This window comes from Bolinopsis microptera, chromosome 6 (genome assembly GCF_026151205.1).
Source record: "Bolinopsis microptera isolate Bmic1 chromosome 6, MBARI_Bmic_1.0, whole genome shotgun sequence".
Lineage (NCBI taxonomy): Eukaryota > Metazoa > Ctenophora > Tentaculata > Lobata > Bolinopsidae > Bolinopsis > Bolinopsis microptera.
Window position 1 is genome coordinate 5,253,657 of NC_087077.1, and position 23,288 is coordinate 5,276,944.

Consider the following 23,288-nt stretch of genomic DNA (forward strand, 5'->3'; position numbering starts at 1 on the left):
CACGTCATTCGATCTTTTAAAGTTGTACGGCACTCAGAAGCCTGTAAGAGTTAAAGTATCTTTATTACCGTAACTAGAGTTTTCGCCGTATTCCTCAACAGAGCACGTGTAGTTGCAGAGCTAGAGAGTTACAGGTAACCGGGTACGAGACTTCGATATCGGACCCGTTTATCTCTTAAGTACGATTTACGACACTTTCCTATCGTAACTGTACTCCTTATTTACCCGTGTACGCCACTTCGCTACCGTACCTTTGTGAGCAGGCACTGTAGACCATTGGTACGACCCGGAAGGACTGTTCTGGTAGCCTACATTATTTTACACATTTGCCATCTATAGTTGATTGACTATTGGTTTTGGGTGAGAAATTGAGTAAAAACTGTAAAATATCGGTCCTGGCAAATTTCATCTTCAAAAACTGAAAATGGGACAGAGAATGGGACAGTATGGTTTTTAAAATTTTCTTCGGGATTTTGACATCCAGTATTCCAATTTCGTTTCATACCATTATCAATTAACTGACTAAATTTCCAATCTAATGCGTGTCCCACTTTGCTGAAAAATTCATTATCATGATTCATGGTCAATATGATTCGGCAGTCAAACTACATTCGGTCTTACCTGAAACATGGCTTCACCTCTGCGTGCATTTGTTTCCCTTGTCTTTCCTATTGTAAAGAAGTGGACCAGTACGTGACATTCGAGCATCAATCCAGTAGGCTCAGGGTCACGGAGGAGAACCGTCTGCCTAATGGCATTTTGTCGCGCATCCAGATTGAGATAAGTAAAATGAACATTTCAGTTTTAGTAAATCAATGAATTTCAAATTTTAATATAGCAGTGCAAATGCAAAATGCAATTGTATGTACAAACGTAATATCTAGGACTTCAATTGATAACCAATTCTTGTCATTGCAGCTAATAATGGTATCTCCTCAGTTATCAGGGGAAATTATACAATAAAAATGTCAACTACAAGCAAAATTTATCACAGAAAATTCAACTTCGAAGTCTGTCAAATCCAGATATCTCAAAATCGCACATGCAGCGATCTGTCCAATCAGTGATAAAGCTTATCACAAGTAACACTGAAACTCATCTTTGTAGGGCCAATCAACAGCTCCATCAATTAAGACACTTCACAGCTTACAAATATCAGAAAGATTTGTGGAAGTCCTGAATGTAGTTCCATCACGGTACGTTTTACTGTTACATATGTTTTCATCAAATATGATGCCGTTTTTTTCGGCACTACCATACTCGTTAATCCAGGGCGATCCCTGGCATTGTCCGTTACTTACCCCAAAATTTTGGGTCGAATTTGAGCTTTGGGGTGAAGGTTTGGTCCCCACCGGAGACCTAGAATATATATTGCTGCTAGCTGGCTGAGTTAACGTTTTGGTCCCCCAATTTGATCTGAAATTGTCCAGATTGAGTCTGCTCAGCTCTGAAGCTTGACGGCGAAGTGTGGTGACTCCTGATCCACCTGACCCGGTCGGGGACATGGCGTAGTCTGAACCGTTGGAGGAGCGAGATGCTACCATGTGGCGCTGTTGTTCGGGGATGTCACGTAGGATAACCTCACCACTGAAACGGAGAAAATAACGTTAGAATGTTGAACGAGACAAGCAAATCGGTACCGTCAGCATGGGATGCAGGGCCAAGCGGGAAACAACGTCAAGGCCCCTTTCCACTTAGGCCATGTTGGTTTTGGCAGATACTGTGGTAATGAAATATGAAGTGAATGAGTGAAATGAAATGAGTGAAAAGGGTGTAAGAGAGGAGGCTGTAGGAGCTTGTAAGAAATTTAGGAAAGGAAGGAAGCAGGGCATGTACTACAAAAATACAGCTACTAGTAGTACTGTAAGATTGTAACAATAACCGATAAAAATTAAATAACATAGACAGCAATAAAAGTGGAGTGGACAAATTACCCTAGATATAGACCCTAATCGGCCAAGATCGACACAATAGAACTTTTGTGACCTATTTTATCTCCTGTAAGTGATAGCTTAAGAAGTTTGATATACCCCTGCCAGATCGGCAAGTCTCCTGCCTGAAATTTTTTGCTAATGTACCATTTCGCAACGATATTAAAATAATTTATAATTTGTGAAGTGTGATTACAGACTATAAAATTAATTTTAGTGGGATCTTCGTAATTTCTATCGATTTTCCTTTTAATAAAGTCTTCAAGTATTGTGATGAAGCTATTTGTGTGAATACAATGGAGGTAAATATGAGGAATAGTTTCTAAATATGTTTTACACATGCTACACATGGGAGTATCTGTAACAATTTTCATCTTATGTCTCATGTATCTACACGTTGTGATCCTCATTAAAAGTTTGTACTGAAATTGAATCAACTTAAAGTTTTCAGATACTAAGAAAAACAGGTTGCTTAGAACGACTGCCCAATCGATGGAATGACTGTTCAAGTCGATAACCCATTGACGTAAAGGAGTCAGCTCGTTTGGGCAAATAGAATCGTACATTTTATCCCGAATTTTGCTTCCCTTCACCTGCCCAGTTGCAGAATGTAAAAATTGAAGTTTTATATTCGGGTCAACAAATTCGATATTCCTTGAGTTAATCGTGGGACAGTTATATCTCCGTATCCCCATGATAATGTTACAGTAATCAATTTTGGAAATCGTATTCGGAGACAGCTCCCACTTGTTCATGAACATATCGTAGTTAAGAAGTGTACTTTGATCTATAGAAAGGAAATCTGAGATGTAAAATATTCCCTTATCAATAAGATGATTGTTCCAAAGTTTGGACCCGATGTCAGTTATTGCTGGGTTGGACCACACACAGTGATCAATAGAACCCAAGGCTGCATTAGCCGAACTAATCTTCCACTCAGTGTAGCAATTAAGTACGTCCTGTGTAAAATTACAGTTGATATTAGCGAGACCGTTTTCTACAGAGATGGTGATGTGCTCGGGAAATTTCAGTTGCATTTTCATAATATCTTTCCAAGTGTGGTGAAAGGGATCATTTAGTAGCTTTGAAATAAGACTAGTTTCAAGACCTATAATAAAATCGGATAAATAAAATAGTCCCAGGCCTCCAAATCGGTACTTGTTCTGATACCAACTAAGTTACATTTATTCTTGTATTTTTTAAAATTTGTGTATCCATATTCCATATTACTTTTTTTCAGGCTACTCATAGTCATCGAATCTTTTGATCATGTTCATTTATGGTATATTTTTTATTCGAATAAAGTTACCTTATCGGACCTTATTTGACCGGAGTCCGGACATTAAATGAACGGACATAATTATGAACGGACATTAAAATCAATGCTCGAAGGCATTCAAAACCATCAAAAATTCAAATTTTTGTATCTTTATTTTGTGTTTTTAAAATTTTAGCACTAGATAATTTGTAAATAAATTTTTCATACAATGAGCAAGAAAAGCAGTCGTTAAGCAGTAAAAAAGTCAAAATATCTGAATATCTATGATTATGAAAGTTGTGTAAAAACAACAGATACGAAATATGACCAGATTTGATGAGCATATCAAAGGTCACCTCCCTCAAATGGGTTTTCGTGCATTAAATATTCCATGCTTAAAGCATCAGTAATACCCGCTTTTTGAAAACCATTTTTTGCTAGACCACCTCGGTCCTGCATTTCAATGTAAACTTTTACAAGATGTGGAGGTTGATAATAACTCCGAAGAAGTGAACGAGGAAGCCGAAGATAAAGAAAGTGATCATGCCATAATGTGATGCTTAGAATATTTACATTTTATAATAACTTGTTTTTCATTGATCCAATGATATAGTTTAGTCCGAATCCAAGGATAGAAATTACAATTGACTGAAATTAAAAAGTTTTCATATCCTAAACATGAGTTCGCAGTGGAATAATTTTGGCAAATATTTCATTGGACTTTAACTAGGACGGACCTTAAACGGACGGACTTTATTTGAACGGACATTAAGATGAACGCTAAGACCTCCAGCGTTCAATTAATGTCCGTTCAAATAAGGTCCCATATACAAATTTTGACCTACATCACTGCTCACCTGTTTCTACATGTGCACCTAGTATTCTGTCTAGCTGCCTGACGTTCACTGAACACCTTGTTGAAATCACCAGTAGTTATCCTAGAGGGTGATGTTGGACGGTGCATCGGGCAGGGTATACGGTTTATCGTACTCAGCGGCCGGGCCGAGTCCCCTGATGAATCTGATAGAGCCAGAGACGACCTGAATAGCACGTGTTAGATTTAGGGTTATACGACATATTTTGAAACGAGGAGTCGCTACTACAATGCTAACTGATTCCGGTTGAGGAGAAACAGTGACAATTAGTCATACAAAACATATAATTATACAGATTTTGTAAATGGTAGAAGAGGAAGTATAACACACCTATCAGAGACAGATACCCCCTCTGGTCCTGGGGATCTCGGAGAACCAAGTCTCAGATCAAAATCAATACTGTTGACAGAGGTTCTGGAGGGGTCCATAGAGACGGATCTGGGAGGTGGGGATGGAACGTAGCCTGAACCAGACATTGGGGACCGGGCGAAGGAGGGACCTTGGTCCAGGGTACCGTCAGAGCTGAGGAAGGAGGCTGATCTTCCACTGAGAATGGGAGACGGATTAAGACTAAATTAATTTAGAAATTAAATTTATCGACGATAAAATACAATTTGTAATAAAAATGGTCTGACTACTCACCGAGTTCCGTTGTACGAGCTGCCGCTCCTGATGCTCTGTCTATCATCCTCGTCAGCTGCTCTCAACTTCTCCTGTCTTCTCTTCTCGTCCCTTAAAACTTGCATTATGTCGAACCCTGTAGAGTTGGCGGAGCTGGCTGGTGATCCTGTCATAATCTGAAGAAAGATTCTGGATTAGATTCAGCATTTGATGGATAATTAATAGTAATTAGTGATAATTAATAATACTCCTAATGACATAATTAAGTGCACTTGATTAATTGACGTACCTCTCCATTAGATTGGCTTCTGTTGATCTTGGTACCGGAGCCGATCCAACTGTTATGTTTTAATATGCCACTTCCACTTCCGTTACTGTACACAGATTTGGAATCTTCTTCACCACTGTGGTATTATTGTTCATTAGCAAGTAGTTTAAAGTGTATAGTTTTCATACTTTTATGGTTTAAACTTTAGCGCCTTATAAGTGGTTTGCGGCAGCACCTTCTATGGTAGAAAACTCAAAATATTTCTCATGTCACCCACAAAATTGTAACGATGACGCAAATTCAGTCGACTAACTAAAACCATCAGCCAAATATCTTGACAAGTACAAATGAGAATAGAGAAAGAAGCAAGGAGTAAGATTGAAATCTCCCTACCTTCTGTTAGAGTTGAAGCTGCCAGCACGTGGTCTTCTTACACTGAGGAGCTTGTCGCTGCTGGGTGCGGGGGGAGGCAGCGTTCTGTTCAGATTGCTGTTGAAGTTCAGTTTCTCACATGGAAACGATGAGAAGGTATCTGATTCGGTGTCCGACATAGATTTGTCATGAGCTGAGGAGGAGGAGGAGGGTTAGTTATTACTGGAACTGTTGCTTTGAAGAAATATAGGAGGAGGTTTAAAATGTTCAATCTGAAGGACTCTAAAATATCAGTTTTTCTTTGCAACTGGAGTTTAGCACTAAAAATTCTAAAATTAAGAACTTACCTTTTCCTTTTCGTTTAGACTTGCTCAAGGTTCCAGAAAACTTGGGAGATTTCTCCTCTGATCCCGAGATAGACAAAGCTTGCACAATCCTTGTCAGACTGTTAGCTCTTTTCTGCGACTGAAACATTCAACGTTATGTATTATATTTTTCTCAATAATAAACAGTTTAAAACTTCGGCTATTTTTAAAGGGGAATAATCGCGAATTCCCATTTATTTCTGACCGGCCTAGGTTATAAGAAATACGGTACTCCAAGCTGTGCCAGTGATTATGTCTCAGATGTCGTGACCGAAACACTTTGTCCTGCGCGTGACGATAAGGAGTAAACCTATTTGTCAGGCTTACAATTTAATATCATCGAATTAATCTCGACCCATATTCACAAATTTGCCAAATTTATTACCATCATTCAAACAGTATTATTTGTTGTTATAAGAACCAATAACCCAGTGCAAGCTATAAATAACCGCTGACACTTCGATCCTAACATTAACTTTGAGAATGAGATTACGGGAGATGTAAAGCAGCACGAAAACTTGGTTTTGTCAAGGGTATAATGCGATTTAGGAGCCTCGAATAAGCGTTGTAACGATGTTATGTTTTTGTTCTCCTGGGCCGGTCCTCCTACGTTCCCACACTCATACACCATGAATCCTACCCGCCTACACGAAGAAAGGATCGGAACATACTGACTGTAAATACCTCCGACTCACTGCAGGGGTATTGCATTCAACACTGCAGGACAATCCAACTCAGCCTGGCTGGCATGGCGTGGGGCAAAAGTCATGCGGAGTAAAAGTTTAGAGGGTTTGTGAGTGATAACGCCTCTGAACTCAGCTCAGCGATGCTGTGATGAACGCAGATTTGATTAGAAATGCCAGGTTCTTGACCGGCACGTGTGTGATAAAGCAGATTGTGTGCACGTACGAGAATAATTAACTAATGATGGGGTTTTACAGAATCCTCTAGAACTAATCTCGATGGTGAGAGTTGAAACGAGTTGTGGCTTTGTTGTTACACGTGACGGCTATCGACCAACTAAAATAAACGGTTCTTATTAAGCTTAATAACTTGGTTTTTTTAAAGTTTAATAACTTGGTTTTTAATAAGCTTAATAACTTGGTTCTTATTAAGTTCAATAACTTGGTTTTTATTAAGTTTAATAACTTGGTTTTTATTAAGCTTAATAACCTATACCTAGCTCAATAGTAAGACGGTCATTTAGCTGGACTAGTTGATATATTTCCTCTATACGATTAATCATTAACCTTTTAAATTCTGAAATTTAGCAGTTTTGGAATCCAGTACCCCACCCTTCTTTGCCGGTATTTTAACCTCACCCCTATGCCACCTATACAAACTAACGATTATTCTAACCTCTAAAAATATAATGTAATTTAATTTTTATAAATATTTATGTATAAATAAATTTTCGTGAAATTAAATTTCCACCTGGAAAGGACAGATATTTTTACAAGTTTCTATATATTAAATTCTTGGACTACGCCCTCAGGTGTGCCCACAATAGGACAAAAGGAATAAACAGGTCAAATAATTTTGTAGATATCTGTTGACAAACTCTTACAAATGTAAACAAATAAATCTAATCTGCTATCTAAAATGAGATTATCTGATAATAATATCAGATATCAGTGATATCTGTAAGGAATGTTACTAACCTTCTCAGCTTTAGGTTTCTTGATGGTATCCAGATATCGAACACAGTCGTGTTGCTTGTTAGAGGATGCTAGGTCCCTGGGTTAACAAAGTGATTAGTAAGTTAATTAATTAATTAATCCCTGATGTAATGAATGGCTCGTGTCCCGACAAACGCGATCAGTATCCACGTCCATGGCTCATGCCTTATTCTATTTCTAATGAACGGTGCAGTATGTATTAGAAAACTAAAGATAAGCGGACAGATATGACGATTTTACGATCGAATAGTGAGAAAAAACAATAGAGCCCGTGGTAAAAAGTACCAAATAAAAATACACAACAATAAAAGTAAGTCGGGTTTGCAACGAAACAAATACAAAGAGAAACTAAATTCTCAAAGATTATACAAAGATTATACAAAGATTATACAAAGATTATATAAAGATTATACATACTTGGGCGTTTTGTCGTTGAAGTTCTTCTTGTGCATATTGGCTCCGTACATCTTTAGACACCGCAAACTGTCCAACTGAAAATCAAACTGTCAAAACACCGTTATGAACACAAATTGTGAGACAAATTGTGAGGCGTGAATACTGAAAGTTTTAAACTATGTTTAAATGTGGTATCACCTTTTATGAGGAAAATAAAAGGGTATATCGTGTACATAAAAGCCATTGAAGAACTTATCGTTAAAATTCAAACGTACCGAATTTAATAATTAGTAACTCTAAACGAAGCTACATATCCAAAGGGTTGGACCACAAAAATATTGGCAAAAATATCCGGATATATGAAGATAGAAAAAGAGTTGCGGCAAAGAAGCGTCGATAAATCCTTGATTCAATTAGATTGACACCCCGCAAGAAGAATATAACTCAATTCCAAAGATAACGCGCTGATCTAGATCTGGCGAATTTCTCAAACTACTGCTCAAACAAAGTCCAACACAGAATCGTGCCACCCGGTATGTTAACAAGCCGAGAAAAAAGCTATGTTATGTCAGGAATGTATAATTGCTGCTAAAAAGTAACTTCGTTTAAAGAAAATTAAAATACCTGCACTCCGTTAACAACAGTATTAGGTTTTCTCAAGCTTGTCATTAGATGTTAGGAAACTGTAACCGACAGATACAAAAACAAAGTACGAAACTTCGTCGTAATTACTTAACTGCGAGCAAGTAAAACAAAAAAGGTCACGTGACATCTCAATATATATCACGTGACCTCACAAATATAACGTGACGTCATCAAAAGTGTTACCTGTCCGTGAGCTGCAGCCACATGAACTGGGGTACTGCCGTCTTTTCCACCCGGCTCGTTGGGTGAGAGGAGATGGTTAGTGAGCAGCCAGTTGAGGAATGCACAGGTGTCCTTTCTGTGCTGCTATGTGGCACGAGTTGTATCCACTGGGGAGTTAATTATGTGAATACAATTACATAATGTGATTAATTAGGGGAATACATAATAAGGTCATGGTTTAAATTGTCAGAAACTTCTTATATCACGACTAAAATTAAACATAATAATAATTTCTGGCAGATTGGAACAATCGAGAGTATGTATGGCGGGAAACGCGGTAAACTATAACAATAGAAAAGACCGAGGACTTACGAGTCGCGAAAAGAAATTTGAACGGAGTATTATGAATACAAAACCCAGATACTCCGTCGTGATATGTATCTGTTATCACTCTAATTATTCAACTTGTTATGTACTCTGCTAAAACGTCAAAACTATCACACTGTATTTGGTCTAACTAACTAACTGACTTGGAAGCCATAGTTTAAACTTTAACCTTTCTCTCAAAGTGTCAGCAGAATAAAGTCTAAATTTTAGTTTGCGTAGTTCAGGATGACTGGCATCGCGGTAACGGGTAAAACTAAAAATAAACCTCGTGTGTACTTTTTTTTTGTTTTTTTGATTTTTAATTTTTTTAAATCTACATGTCATCACCTCATTATGGGGATCCTTAAAATATGATTGATAGTATTTTACATAAAGACAAGTCCTTATTTTTTTATACTAATCACAATTTTTACATTTTTTTGACAATTTCTAAATTTGTAAATATCTCGTTTTAAAATGTTCTTACACTTGGCAGCATAAACCGCCTTTTCTCAAAACAAGCTTATCCCGCCCAGCTCTGCCCCCTTTAGCTTATACAGTACATCTTCTCATTTTGTAACCACAGATATAGCAGTAACCTGTAGGAAACACTCAACCAACCGTTTGTCTAGAAGAGAAGAGCCGTGATTCTCAAATACACGCATAAAAGAACACTTAGAGAGATTATTAGCGGATGTTGGGGCTAATTGGATCTGCATGAAGAGTTCTTGAACACCTTTTAGCACCGCAAAGTGGGGGCGTGGAGCGGAAAGATGGTTGATGTGGAACGGGGCCTGAAATCTGTTGTCACCAACTTCCTGGTTTAGAAATCGGGCTCTCCATCATCACCATAATCATACTTGTTTTCTATAGCACAGTTAACTCCTATCTCTTCAGCTACACTTCCAGACTTTCTTGACATACAATTTCTGGTTAAAAGCATTCTATAGTAAGATTGAGGATAGGAGAGAGACAAAATATTATTATATCACAATCTCTCACGGTCTGCGACAATGCCACTAAAGACAAGAAATAGCAGCGAAAGAATCAGACTGTAAAATAGCACTGGTACGGGGCACGTGACGTATTTGGGTGCTTGCCAGCTATTCACAGTTTACATCACTTGTGACTTGCTAATTTCTTTGGCACTGAATCAGATGAATAAGTATTTCATCATCGGTTACTTTAAATAGACTTTGTCTCACTTCAATACTTAATAAGATCACTAATGTGAACTCTTTACTACTTTACTTTAAGTGTCCGCTGACTAGTTGAAAGCTGTAGTAACACTACACTTGTCTCGGATTTTTAAGAGAGTTGAGGAGCTTGGGTTTGATGTTAGACCTCAGTTAAATTTCCTGTGCCAAATGTTTCAGTTAGTCAAAATACGAAAATTAATTAATAATCTTCGTATTACAACGACAACTGTTGTGAATAAAATAGGAAAACGTAATAATTCTTTTGTACAACCCTGGGAACCCTCTAATCCTAAAAACCGATACGATTATGCTGGTAGAGGACTTCTGTGTATTTCGGTATAAAAATTGTAATGTTCACTAGCTCATTTTGGACACTTTGCCAACATTTTCTTATAAACCAAATAGCTCCGACTAAATAGTAGCGACCAAACAGACTCGAAATTCCCAAACTTCTCAAGCAACATAATAAAACTTTGGTAGCTTTGGAATTTTGCACCAGGCCAGTGAATGTAAAACGGCGCCATCACGATCCCTCTTCGCAACTCGTAAGTCCTAAAACGTGTAATAATATTTCACATTTCCCGCCAAAATCACAAAAAACACAAGGAAATATTTTCTAACCGGTTATTAATCTGTCTGACGTCACAGTTGGAGAAGTGCTGTAGCCAGATAGCGGACTTAAGGTGGTTGTTAGTAACTGCGTGGTGCATCGCCGTGTTACCTTCATTATCTTTGGTCTGGTCGTCTGCCCCGAACTCCACTAACCATCTGACTGCTGCTTCTTTACCAGCTGAACTAGCGTGATGCACTGCGGGAGGAGAAGTTAGTAATTAGTATGGTATGTTATTAAAGGAGATTTGTGAACTTGTCAGAAAAATGAGTGGATAGAACTTAGAAGAGATCAAGAAGTCAGGATGATGTGAAATCAGGTACAGATCCTATAGCCAGTTGATAATTGATTATCTTAAATCACATACTGGTACAGGGATGAGTACCTGATATTAACAGTTCACCCTCAGTTCCCTGATCATATAGTATCTCTCAATAAGATTAGGAGTGCTAGAACTGACACCTAATTCCCAAACCACGAACAAGATGATATCTGACGTGAACTAATTTCTCCAAACGTCTATCATTTGCGGTGTTAAAACCCTCCTCCGTCTGGTTTAACTGATGACCGGCAGTCCAGACAGCCCATTCTAACCATCCCCCCGCAATAATGATGCTCGTGATCAGGGGGTGATAATCCCAGGTACATATCTTATAATAGAGCGTATCAGACTGGTTAGGTACTGAAGCTGGGCTCAGTGCCAATAATATTCTTGTCCACTTTACAGACTGTTAATGCAATAAACACCAATATTCAGCTCCGACAGACCCGAAAATTAAATTTCCTAGATAATTATAGACTGGACACAGTTTTTTTGCACCTCCAAATTTACCTTTAAAGGGTTACATTCTGGCACTAGCACAAATTCTGTGATCAACAGTAGATTTACTTTATTTATTTCAGGCATTTATGCGTATACGGTATAATTGTCCAATGCTCTTACAAATTGATCATGTTTTTATGGGAAGGGAGGGTTACAAAGTGAATATTCGGCATATAAATGCAGCATAATGAGACATAATTAGTCACAATCTATAATCCTTACTTTCCAGAACTATATTCGTCACTCTAAGTCAGCTCGATTTACACACTGTATTTCAATTTGTCCAATTCTTGTCGTACAACTCATATATATATATTGCAACACGTAACTGATTGATGTTTTCTGTTACAATAAAACTGAAAGTTGGAACAAAGTCTGGACCAATCAGAGAGTTTGAAAGCAACCACATGACGCCAGAATCAAGGGAATTAAAGAAAATTGGGAAACCGATTATCCGGATTGCTTACCAACGTTAGAAACCCCGGGGAATCACACTTGGCCCACCTCCACAAATTAATGTTGCAAATTTTTAGAAACTGTTTTGTTTGTGACGAAGAGTTCGGGAGAACTGATTGAATCAAAGAAAGACCGTTCTTAGACCGCCTCCCCCCACTTAATGACCTGTGCAGACGCACACAGAGTAGTATATAAAGATGGTAACTGTTTTTAGTTACAGAGAGAGCGTGGGCGTGTGCTGTACATGTGAAACAGCGGGTGGAAGAGTGGAATACTAAATAACATTAAATATAACGGTAAAATGTTACAACTTCTTCTTAAGAAGTGAGGTGTAATTTTAACTTCTTTTCAAATCACTCCCACAGACTTGGCTTGTAGTGTGAAAGTGTGGGACGTTAGCAAAATGGCTGGTCGACCAATTGCGGAGGAGGGGCTGGAAAAACATTATCGACTTGAAGATTTTAAGGATCTCGTCCTTGAACACACGAAAAAAATGAAAAATACTCATTAAAAATCAGTAAATATAAAGTTTGCACTTACGGGCAGTGTATCCGTTCATGTCATTACACATCATAGTCTCCGGGTCCGCCAGAGCAAGTCTCCTCAGGGTTTGTAGGTGGCCTTTCTGTGAGAGCAACCAAGTGTTAGATTCCATTGTAAATATTTTCAATCGTGTGAAATTATTTTCTCAATTTTAATCTAAATCAAGAACATGTAAAATAATTAGAAAATAAAATTCAGCTCTAAAACAAGTCTTTTCGCTGATCTATACAGAGGATGAAAACTCAATGGAGAGATAAAAAGTTAGAACGATTACGAAAAAGATTACAAAATATGAACGATCAAACGAAACATGGAATGAGCAATGAAGTACGGCCAGGTTTTCTCCGGAAGAGGAATGAAACAGTTGCTCAGTTAAACGAAAATTAAACGGAATTATGGCACCTCATTTTAGAGGCAATGGTATTTACAGGGTATATAAACATATTTGAGATCGTGTTTCATGAAGTTGAATTGTCAGCATGCTTATCTTAATTACATTTCTAAATCTGATTACAGTGTGAGAATTTACTAATTTATCCTAAAACCGGGTCCTGTTTAGTATCTAACTGGACAACTGGAATCTTGATTTTACGTAAAACAGATAACTGCAATGAACGTGGGAAATTCCTGTCGAGGAATTCTAACAACGTGTACAAACTAAAGAGTGGTAGCAGAGGTGGCTGTGAGATATTTGGATGTAATCCAAATATGCAACTTTAGACTTAACCTTCAGACTTCAATGAGGACAATGATACGCGAGTATAATAACGCTCCACATATTTTGTCAGGGTAGATAAAGATATATTAATAAACCAAATATGGATGTAGCAAAACATCCAGGCGTTAAATATAGAGAAGCAACAAACAAAGAACGGATCAGAAAAGTAAAAACGCTAAAAAAGGTAATATATAAAGGAATAATAATAAGAAAATCTGTTGACAAGAAACTTCAAATAAAAATTGCTAACCTGAGCGGATAACATGAGTGGAGTAATACCACTGCGATCCCTAGTTTTACACACTGCACCGTGTTGCAGCAGATAGGTCAAACAGACAAACTTGCCGTGATCAGCTGCCTCGTGCACTGCTGTCCTGCCCTGTAGGGTCATTATATGGTTACTAATCACCTAATATCCCTTAATTTAAAACATTATGTAATCATTTCTCTAATTATTTGTGGATTTCTAAATTTAAGTTGGTACAATAAACGGGTGGATTTTTCCCACGGATAAGATTAATTTGTTTACAGTTAACAGTTACATCAGCAGACGCGTGAAGCCTGCAGGAGGATGACCAATGAACTTGAATGTGCTGGAAACAGCCCCCTTCAGGTTAAGTCACAAGAAACGATCATCATCGCTAATCATAACGCTGCCATCATAATAGTAATACAACCCCGGGTCGCACTTAGCAAGTTGCAACCTAGATCGGAACAGAGGGGGAATGCAACTCGGTAATATCTGACGGAAACTGTCGTTCCTTAACTTGATCCTTATCTCAGTTAATAACCCGCCAAACGTACCACAAGTAATTTTAGCACTAAATATGGTGCAGCTGTTCCATCAATTACTGTTGACTCCTGCGTGGTGCTGGGAATTGGAAAATCGTACCACTCTAGTTAGGAAAAACTACAAAGAGTCTTTTGACCCTTTGTACCCGTCAAATTATTGTTCGTGGAACCACAAAGAGCTTGCGATTGAATGGCGGAGGGACACCCTGGCACCAGGCGTTAGATCAAAGTGGATTAAATAGAGATAATATCAGGAGGTAGGGTGGGAGGTATCTACTATCTCTCAATTCTGCACTTACGGCTTTCAACAACTCGCACAGTGGTCCACCAGGCTATAATTGACCCAAAATCGAGTGTCATGAAATTCTGTTTATTTATTTGTTATTTATCATAAATTATCAGCCGGTACATATGCTGAAGACGATAATTAAAAATCTTTCAAAATGTGGAAATGGCGTACGATAATATTAACGATTTTTTTACACAGTCCGAAATTCAAGCAATTGGCAGTAAAAATTGGCCTACATCTGACTGGATATTCATAAAGCAGTGTTTATTTGCATTTACTTACTCTTGTTGTTGCTGTTTAACGTTTCGAATACCTGTCTAATGAAAAAAAAATCATGTTGATACCTATTTTGGTTGATTTTTCATGTGCCCTCAAATTTTAGACCCACTTTTTAACCAAAATTTTGGTTTTAAAATAAAAAATGTTAGGTAGTGCGCTCGAGTGCGCCTAAGCCACCTATAGCATCCTAAAGTTCAGATAATTATCTAACTAGCCATAAAAAATTCAACCTGGGACTAGCTGGGACTTTCAAAAAAATCTGCCACGCCCATATTTGGTCCCGATTATCCCAATTATGCAAAATCACCTTAAAATGCTCAGAGCCATGCTTTGGGGTGCTTTACTTGTAGCTACTAGTCTCCTGAACACAAATATAAAGTTTTATCAAAATTTGATAAACATTGGCTGAGTTATGAGCAAAATACTATATGACCATATTTGGGCATACGCGCCAATTTTGATAGATTTTGATAGATTTTAGCCCATAAATTGGCCAATTATCAATATTTTTGTATGAGACAAATTTTATATGTTTGGTTAGCCTATACTTCACATTCTCTATGAATATCAGCTCAATATCTACCTAACTGTGGATTCTGTGTTCAAATAATGGCAAAAAATGAACAAATGTGCCCATATCTCAGTTCGCGACATTCGCGAAACTAACTTCGCTTAAAATAATATAACTCAATAGGGTTTCAATATTTTTTAATGAAATTTTCAGAATCAACGTAGAATTGCCTGAGGACCTTAAGTTATAGAGTAGAATTTTGAGTCAGGCCTTTTAAACAAATTTAGTGGCCAAATTCTAAAATTTTCAGGGTATTTTTGGAAAAAATCAATTTTTTGATTTCTCATTTTCAGCCCTTCTGGTATATTTTGAGGTCTTGTAAGTGCTTTCAAACGTCTTTTCGGGCGAAAATACTCCAGGAAACATCTCCTGAGACAACAAAATGACCTAGAAGGGGTCTATTATAGCCTGACCCCCCTTCGCGGACCACTGTGACTCGTTAAAAGTAATTTGACCTTATTCAGGCACCGAGGGGACGCTTTTAAATTCGAAATCACACTGATTTTTGTGAAAGATTCTCAATCTAATAGGATTTTCTTCCATTTTACTGGTACACCCGAGACTCCGCTCTTATATTTAAGTAATGAGTTATGACGTAGGTAGTGATACGCTACAGTCGTAATTCTTGAGCAATCGGGAGCAATCTATGATATTGCATCGCAATTTTCACGTACGCTGTATCGCGTCCAACGTGTTAAAATGACAAAAAGTATATGCTTAAAAATCTCGATGAAAACTTACATTGTTATTGGACATCTTGGTGTAATCGCTGTATTTTCTGAGGAGTAGTTTGAGGATGGCCTTGTCACCACATCTTGCAGCGAGGTGAGCTATACTAGATCCTGTACCTGGCTCCCGTACACTCATCATACTCTGACCTGAATAGAGGTGCGGGTTATATGGGGATAATAGAGGTTAATAGAGGGTGATAGAGGGTGATAGAGGGTAATATAGGGTGTTGTGCGAACAAGGAACGCACGCCTTATTTCCAGTTTTCAAATCAGAGAGGCATATAATTTACATCTAAAATGAGAGTTAAACGACGATCCAAAACTCATAAAAAACAAACAACGACGTTTTCAAATACCAGTACGGTTACTCCGACACGTCAATATGTCTAAGTAACCTCACTATTGTGGCACGTACACTAGGTTACCCCGACACGTCAATATGTCTAAGTAACCTCACTATTGTGGCACGTACACTAGGTTACCCCGACACGTCAATATGTCTAAGTAACCTCACTATTGTGGCACGTACACTAGGTTACCCCGACACGTCAATATGTCTAAGTAATCTCACTATTGTGGCACGTACACTAGGTTACCCCGACACGTCAATATGTCTAAGTAACCTCACTATTGTGGCACGTACACTAGGTTACCCCGACACGTCAATATGTCTAAGTAACCTCACTATTGTGGCACGTACACTAGGTTACCCCGACACGTCAATATGTCTAAGTAACCTCACTATTGTGGCACGTACACTAGGTTACCCCGACACGTCAATATGTCTAAGTAACCTCACTATTGTGGCACGTACACTAGGTTACCCCGACACGTCAATATGTCTAAGTAACCTCACTATTGTGGCACGTACACTAGGTTACCCCGACACGTCAATATGTCTAAGTAACCTCACTATTGTGGCACGTACACTAGGTTACCCCGACACGTCAATATGTCTAAGTAACCTCACTATTGTGGCACGTACACTAGGTTACCCCGACACGTCAATATGTCTAAGTAACCTCACTATTGTGGCACGTACACTAGGTTACCCCGACACGTCAATATGTCTAAGTAACCTCACTATTGTGGCACGTACACTAGGTTACCCCGACACGTCAATATGTCTAAGTAACCTCACTATTGTGGCACGTACACTAGGTTACCCCGACACAGTGACACTATGAGTCTCGGTAACCCTACTACTGTACCTGTGGCGGCACAGTGGCACTACTACAGCACTGTGTGTCTCAGTAACCCTACTACTGTACCTGTGGCGGCACAGTGGCACTACTACAGCACTGTGTGTCTCAGTAACCCTACTACTGTACCTGTGGCGGCACAGTGGCACTACTACAGCACTATGTGTCTCAGTAACCCTACTACTGTACCTGTGGCGGCACAGTGGCACTACTACAGCACTGTGTGTCTCAGTAACCCTACTACTGTACCTGTGGCGGCACAGTGGCACTACTACAGCACTATGTGTCTCAGTAACCCTACTACTGTACCTGTGGCGGCACAGTGGCACTACTACAGCACTGTGTGTCTCAGTAACCCTACTACTGTACCTGTGGCGGCACAGTGGCACTACTACAGCACTATGTGTCTCAGTAACCCTACTACTGTACCTGTGGCGGCACAGTGGCACTACTACAGCACTATGTGTCTCAGTAACCCTACTACTGTACCTGTGGCGGCACAGTGGCACTACTACAGCACTGTGTCTAAGTAACCCTACTACTGTACCTGTGGCGGCACAGTGGCACTACTACAGCACTATGTGTCTAAGTAACCGTACTACTGTACCTGTGGCGGCACAGTGGCACTACTACAGCACTATGTGTCTAAGTAACCCTACTACTGTACCTGTGGCGGCACAGTGGCACTACTACAGCACTATGTCTCAGTAACCCTACTACTGTACCTGTGGCGGCACAGTGGCACTACTACAGCACTATATGTCTCAATAATCTCACTAATATGGCACGTACCTGTGGCGAGTCTCTTGCTGATGGCAGCATAGTCACGTTCCAAAACATTCCTCAATATCTGTAGTGTTTCTGTCACATGGTTCGCTACCTGGTAGGGTAGAGGGGGTTAGTTTTATATACCGAGTTTAATCAAGTCAAATACAATCGCTTTTAGTAAAGGAAAGTCTCAATATGTTTCTTAAGAATAACACTTATATATTATCTTATTTGCTAAAAGTAAATGGATTTGAGAACGCCCTGCACCTTGGAAAATAGCACAGTAGTATCACAACACATTGCGAGTTTCGAGGGCTATTTAAAGTCAATATAAAACGCTTTAGAAATAAGTCAAGTTAACTTGAGGGAAAACAAATTTGAAAAGAGTATCCAGTAAGGATCAATCCCGGTAAATTGAGGGTTGATTGTACGCTAAAATGTTACCTTGAGAGGGTCACTGTGGAGAAGGTCGTTGTGGAGGTTGTCAGTAAGATGGGGTTCTGAGGAGGAGGAAATCTTCTTGCGTTTATCAGGGGTCTTGGTGTAGATCATTTAGATTCACAAACAGAGAGAGAGAGGTGTGTGAGGTAGGCTAGGACATGTGCTACTGGAGAGGGGACGGGGTTAGTTTAACAGTTGGGTTTTGAAGAGAAATTAGAGTTGTATAACGAATTATAATGGCAGAATGACAAATCTATTACGATGTATTTGTTGAGCAGGATTGTTGAAGGTGATACAATCGATCTAAACAACCAAATGACACTCAAAACTGTCAACATGAGCAGTGACGACAATGATTCATTAGTTGCGAAACAGTGCAATTAGTTACATAACAAACAACAGAGCAGTTATATATTTTAGTTAAGCAACAAGCAACAAGGTGTGCCGGTTGAGTGATATTCTCAGATATTTAGTAATATTAATCTAAGACTGACTGAAGGTTGAGAGTCCAAACGTTAAAGTTAAAGTTGCAGAAGTGTTTATCAAATATATTTGACTAGCGAGATTGGAGCTCGTTAAGAGGTCCACAAGTTAAAGTGACAAGACTTAGATTTGATAAATGTTATCAAATCTAGCTGGTAGGTCTAAGGGAGTGGTTTCTAGTGGTTCGAACCATTTTAACGAATCGTTTTAGCAAAAAGTTTCAGAGCCAACCACATACTTATACTGCAGACCATTATGCAACCAAACCAAATTTGATCTCCCGCAGCTCACTTCGAGAAGATTTCTACAGCAACCCACCAATCAGAGAGCGGGGAACCAGCTAACTACCAATCAGTGACGAGAAAACGGGTCACGTTACCATGGAAACGGCCCCGTGAGTAAGCAGCAGGTGGGGGAAACGTCACAGAACAATTAAAGAGCTCCCTCTCACCAGCTCAGCTAGGGGGCAACGTGCACTGACCACTGGAAGTTGTGTGGAACTGTAACACATTACCCAATCAGAGCAGGGGATTGAGTCATGTGGTTGGTAACTGACCAGTCAGAGGGCGGGATTTGTGTCACGTGACCAATAATGAGGAGCTGTCGAGTGTAGACTCCCCTCCAGGCAGTCAGGTAGACAGCAGTTACAGTTACACTAGATACACACTAGTAGAGTGCAACTGTAAGTAAGGTGTAAGCTGTACTACGCTGGTAGAGTAAGGTGCACTAAACACTGCGGGAATTAGTTGTAAACTGAGACTAGAAGCACTACCACTACACGGTCAAATGATCTGTACATTAAACTCGTTAATCAAGTATCAAAATTCCCGTGTAAACCATTGAGTATACACTATACTGTGTATAGTTCCAATACACCATTAATAATCTAATTACACACTTTAAACTGATTAAGTTATTGCCATTGTATCGAGATTATAGCGCATCATATTATAGACTAAACTCTCCTACACAGCGATAAAAAGTAACTAAACTATTGATCATTGATTATAAGCTACACACATAATCTTGATGATATTGGTTATAACCTACAAACAAAATACGGAGCAATGATATACGCTGAAATTTGGGCTACAAAATAGATTACAATATTATAGGCTACAATAGACAAGGGAACACACACGTCAAGTACACATGTGACAAGTGACAAGTACACATGTGACATGTGACAAGTACACATGTGACACTGAGAGCCGGATGATTTGAGCGCTACACATGTGTATGAACTAACCCGGGAGGAGTTGGAGCATAAAGCACCCCCGTATATTACTAATAATGCACCATTATCCAGCGCATGCTTATTACTCAACTAAACTACACTCCCCACTGTTATGTTAACTACGTGCACTGCTCCCCACACAAAGGGGAGATGATTGTGTGGTGTCGTGACAGAGACTAGTATTGAGAGCATGACAGATGTGGTCCTAACGGTTAACTGTTAGTTCCAGCAAAGTGTGCTGCTGTGAATGAGTGTGCTGGTCGAGGACACCACCCTTGTAGAACAGGCTGTACTATTAATGGACTCTTACTGGACATGCAGCTAATCCAGAACAAAATGCTACTAATAAAAAGAGATGGATAATTGAGAGAAGCATAAAAGAGTATAAAATAAGGATTGGTAGGAAAAGTAGTACAATACAGATTGTGCAATGGTTGTACAGAGTGTATTCAGTGAATACTCCACCCACTGCTATCCTAGATTGAGGAGTGCACTAATGAGTAAGGGGAGATATTCATCATAAAAGCATAATATGATAAAATAAAATAATTATCACATAATTATCAAACAAATCATCGAACGAAAATTAAAATAATAGTTAGAGATATGAGATATTACCACCTAGGTGGTAAATCTGCAGTTTCGCGGAATATGAGGTGCACCTCATATTCCGCGAAACTGCAGATACAGCTCTAACAATAACAGTGCAAAGAGTGAAAGAGCGTACGAGTGAGGGTCGAGCCAAGAAGGCTACGGAACAAGGAAAAGTAGTAAATCTGATCGAGTTAACTATTGAGTAATAACTACCGCTAGTTAGCAGTGAATACAGATCACTGGTGATCGGGTAAAATCAGCACCGGGGCAGCAGTATGGGCAAGGAACAGGATACAATCAAGGACTGTTTCTATAAAGTGTAAAGTACAGTACAATATTATACAAGTAAAACTGCACAAACCAATATTCGTAATATCAAGGAGAGAGCGATAAAACCGCTGTCACGTCTGTCAAGAGTTACATTACTATGCATATCTCCAGATTAGAGAGAGAGAGACAGAGAGAGATCTCCAGATCAGAACCTGTCACGTGACATGTATCTCTCTGTCACCCTGTCAGACTGTAACAGTACCAGAGATAACAAGATAACTGCTCTCCCCCATTGCACGGTGATTAGCAGGATTTAGAAGAAAGCACTGGAGGAGGACATGTCAGCTCACAGAGCACACTACAAGGTGGCATGATGTGGTAACAGTGACGTGCTCTGTGATGGTGGGAGAGAAAGAGATATCGTACGATCATGCAACCCCCACAACAATATATCTCTAGTTTAAAACTACATTACAAGCAATACTTAGCGCGTAAAAAAGAGAGGTTGCGTAATGGTTACGGCGCAGTGAAACTCTATCACTTTAAAACAGATTGATCTGTATCCAGATCTGCACGAGATGTAGATCTGTAGCGATGACGCACAGTACATAAGCCACAGTGTGAAATTTAAAGTGAAGTTTAAAGTGTTCAGACCCACCATGACGTAGTGTAGATGACTCATACCGTGAAAATTAAAGTGGTTATATAGCCCCACCAGCAGCAAGGAAAGGAACGACTTGTCAACTGCAGGATTACGTAAAGCACTCTCTCTCCCTCTCTCTCTCTCTCTCTCTCTCTCTCTCTCTCTCTCTCTCTCTCTCTCTCCCTCTCCCCACTCAACAAATTCTCAGACCAATTATGAGACCCGGACGTTTTGGGTAATGTTGAGGGTGAGGAATGGAGCAGTGGCGCTCTCCGGTTTTGGGATGGTGTAGTGTTACACTGTGCACTGTAAAGCACAGGTCATACCGTGGTGGCGATAACGGGATTCTTGTCTGGTGTTTGGGTGCAAATATTAGCATTGTTAGTGATTAATATTATAAAGGAGTAATATTTTGAGGGAGTTTTTCGGGTCATGTACGTGGCAATCGTGCAGACTTAATTATGAATTTTAGCGAGTGCAGTGCAACTGGAATTAAGGCATAAAAAATGAAACGAAATAAGCAGCCTGGGAATTTGCAGGAGGCGCGATATTTTCTGACAGTAATGTTCCTGATGAGATTAGGTGCACTTTGGATAAATCCTTACCCTGAGAGGGAGCCCTCTTTACAATAAACCCTCCCAGTATAACTCACTACAAGCACGACAAGCTTTCAGAATCTATATACTGTAACAAGATTAAAGATCATAACAAGGTTTGATGAGCCCTGAACCTTACCAGAAATACCCTTCAATCCCCCTTTCCGGGCCACCATGTCTTAGCTGGGTCAACTAGAGTTGCGCCTTATAAACTCTGCGTAGTTTTAATTACTTGCATAGGTACCAGAGACTGATTAGGTAGTAACTGTAGTAACCGTAGTAACCGTAATAACCGCAGTAACCGCAGTAACCGTAGTAACTGTAGTAACTGCAGTAACCATAGTAACTGTAATAACTGAACTAAGTTATAGTGATTTAGTTGGTAACAACAGGAGCAACCACGACGTAATAGACATTAGACATAGGATCAGTATATAAGTATCAGCTGACAATTTCTTTTATAGAAGGTTAAAGAAGAATAATACTAGTCTTATTAGTATTAGAAGAATAATATTAGTATGAGAAGAAGGTTCGAGTGGGGTAGTAATAAGTACATCCCCATTTGTTGGGGTGTTTAATTGTTAAGTTGATATGATTGGGGAGTGAGTACCCATCATCTTAATTAGGACCCTCCGTATTCTCGTATTCTAGAATAATCCTGTGGTAAGTGTATTGCGACAGTGAGGGGACGTGATGATCGTCGCACATGTTACTATACTGAATTTGTGAATCCGTACCCAGGATGGCAGCGGTTTAATATGTTTCTAATGACCTTCACATATATTCTAGAATCGTGTGGTTCCAGAACCTTAAAGTAAGAATATTATATTCTGGAAGGATTGCAACAGTGCAGGAAGATCAAATTTACAACGATGTCGAAAATGATCATCACAAATGAAATTAACAACATCCTGCTCCAGATGGCATCATTTATATTTTCCTAGAACCCCCTTCCCCCCCCCCCCCCCCCCTTCTCCCTCTCCCCCATACAGCTATGGAAACCACAACATTTTAACTTTTTTCTGCTTTCCACACAACGCCTCGCTGCTTTTCACATAACGCCTCACCAACGAGAATTGGTCATTTGTTCTGGAGGGACTCCCAC

At 39.3% G+C, this 23,288-nt stretch overlaps 4 protein-coding genes across 7 annotated transcripts in view; 1 reads left to right on the forward strand and 3 right to left on the reverse strand.

The window, feature by feature from the left end:
• The window catches only part of LOC134816708 (serine/threonine-protein kinase Tao-like), a 585,630-nt gene that overhangs the window by 474,527 nt on the left and 87,815 nt on the right, over window positions 1–23,288 (forward strand). The gene's annotated exons all lie outside the window — the stretch shown is intronic.
• LOC134816709 (probable basic-leucine zipper transcription factor F) overlaps window positions 1–23,288 on the reverse strand; it is an 82,511-nt gene that overhangs the window by 27,413 nt on the left and 31,810 nt on the right. The window lies entirely within an intron of this gene.
• Window positions 797–8,739, reverse strand: LOC134816705 (serine-rich adhesin for platelets-like). 3 transcript variants are annotated; one of them, XM_063825667.1, is made up of 10 exons: window positions 8,594–8,739; window positions 7,787–7,860; window positions 7,352–7,427; window positions 5,673–5,790; window positions 5,347–5,518; window positions 4,975–5,089; window positions 4,707–4,861; window positions 4,395–4,610; window positions 4,047–4,229; window positions 797–1,587 (listed from the first exon to the last, which is right to left on the reverse strand). In XM_063825667.1, exons 2-10 carry the CDS (start codon window positions 7,834–7,836, stop codon window positions 1,140–1,142), a joined length of 1,533 nt encoding a protein of 510 aa, XP_063681737.1. In that variant the 5' UTR covers window positions 7,837–7,860; window positions 8,594–8,739; the 3' UTR covers window positions 797–1,139. The 3 variants fall into 3 exon arrangements, with proteins under 3 accessions (XP_063681737.1, XP_063681735.1, XP_063681738.1); XM_063825665.1 differs by lacking the exon at window positions 8,594–8,739 and adding an exon at window positions 8,390–8,503; XM_063825668.1 differs by lacking the exon at window positions 8,594–8,739 and adding an exon at window positions 8,041–8,242.
• Window positions 8,670–18,471, reverse strand: LOC134817039 (ankyrin repeat domain-containing protein 23-like). The gene is made up of 7 exons (XM_063826119.1): window positions 18,364–18,471; window positions 17,944–18,031; window positions 15,960–16,096; window positions 13,538–13,666; window positions 12,567–12,651; window positions 10,759–10,945; window positions 8,670–8,739 (listed from the first exon to the last, which is right to left on the reverse strand). Exons 1-7 carry the CDS (start codon window positions 18,469–18,471, stop codon window positions 8,670–8,672), a joined length of 804 nt encoding a protein of 267 aa, XP_063682189.1.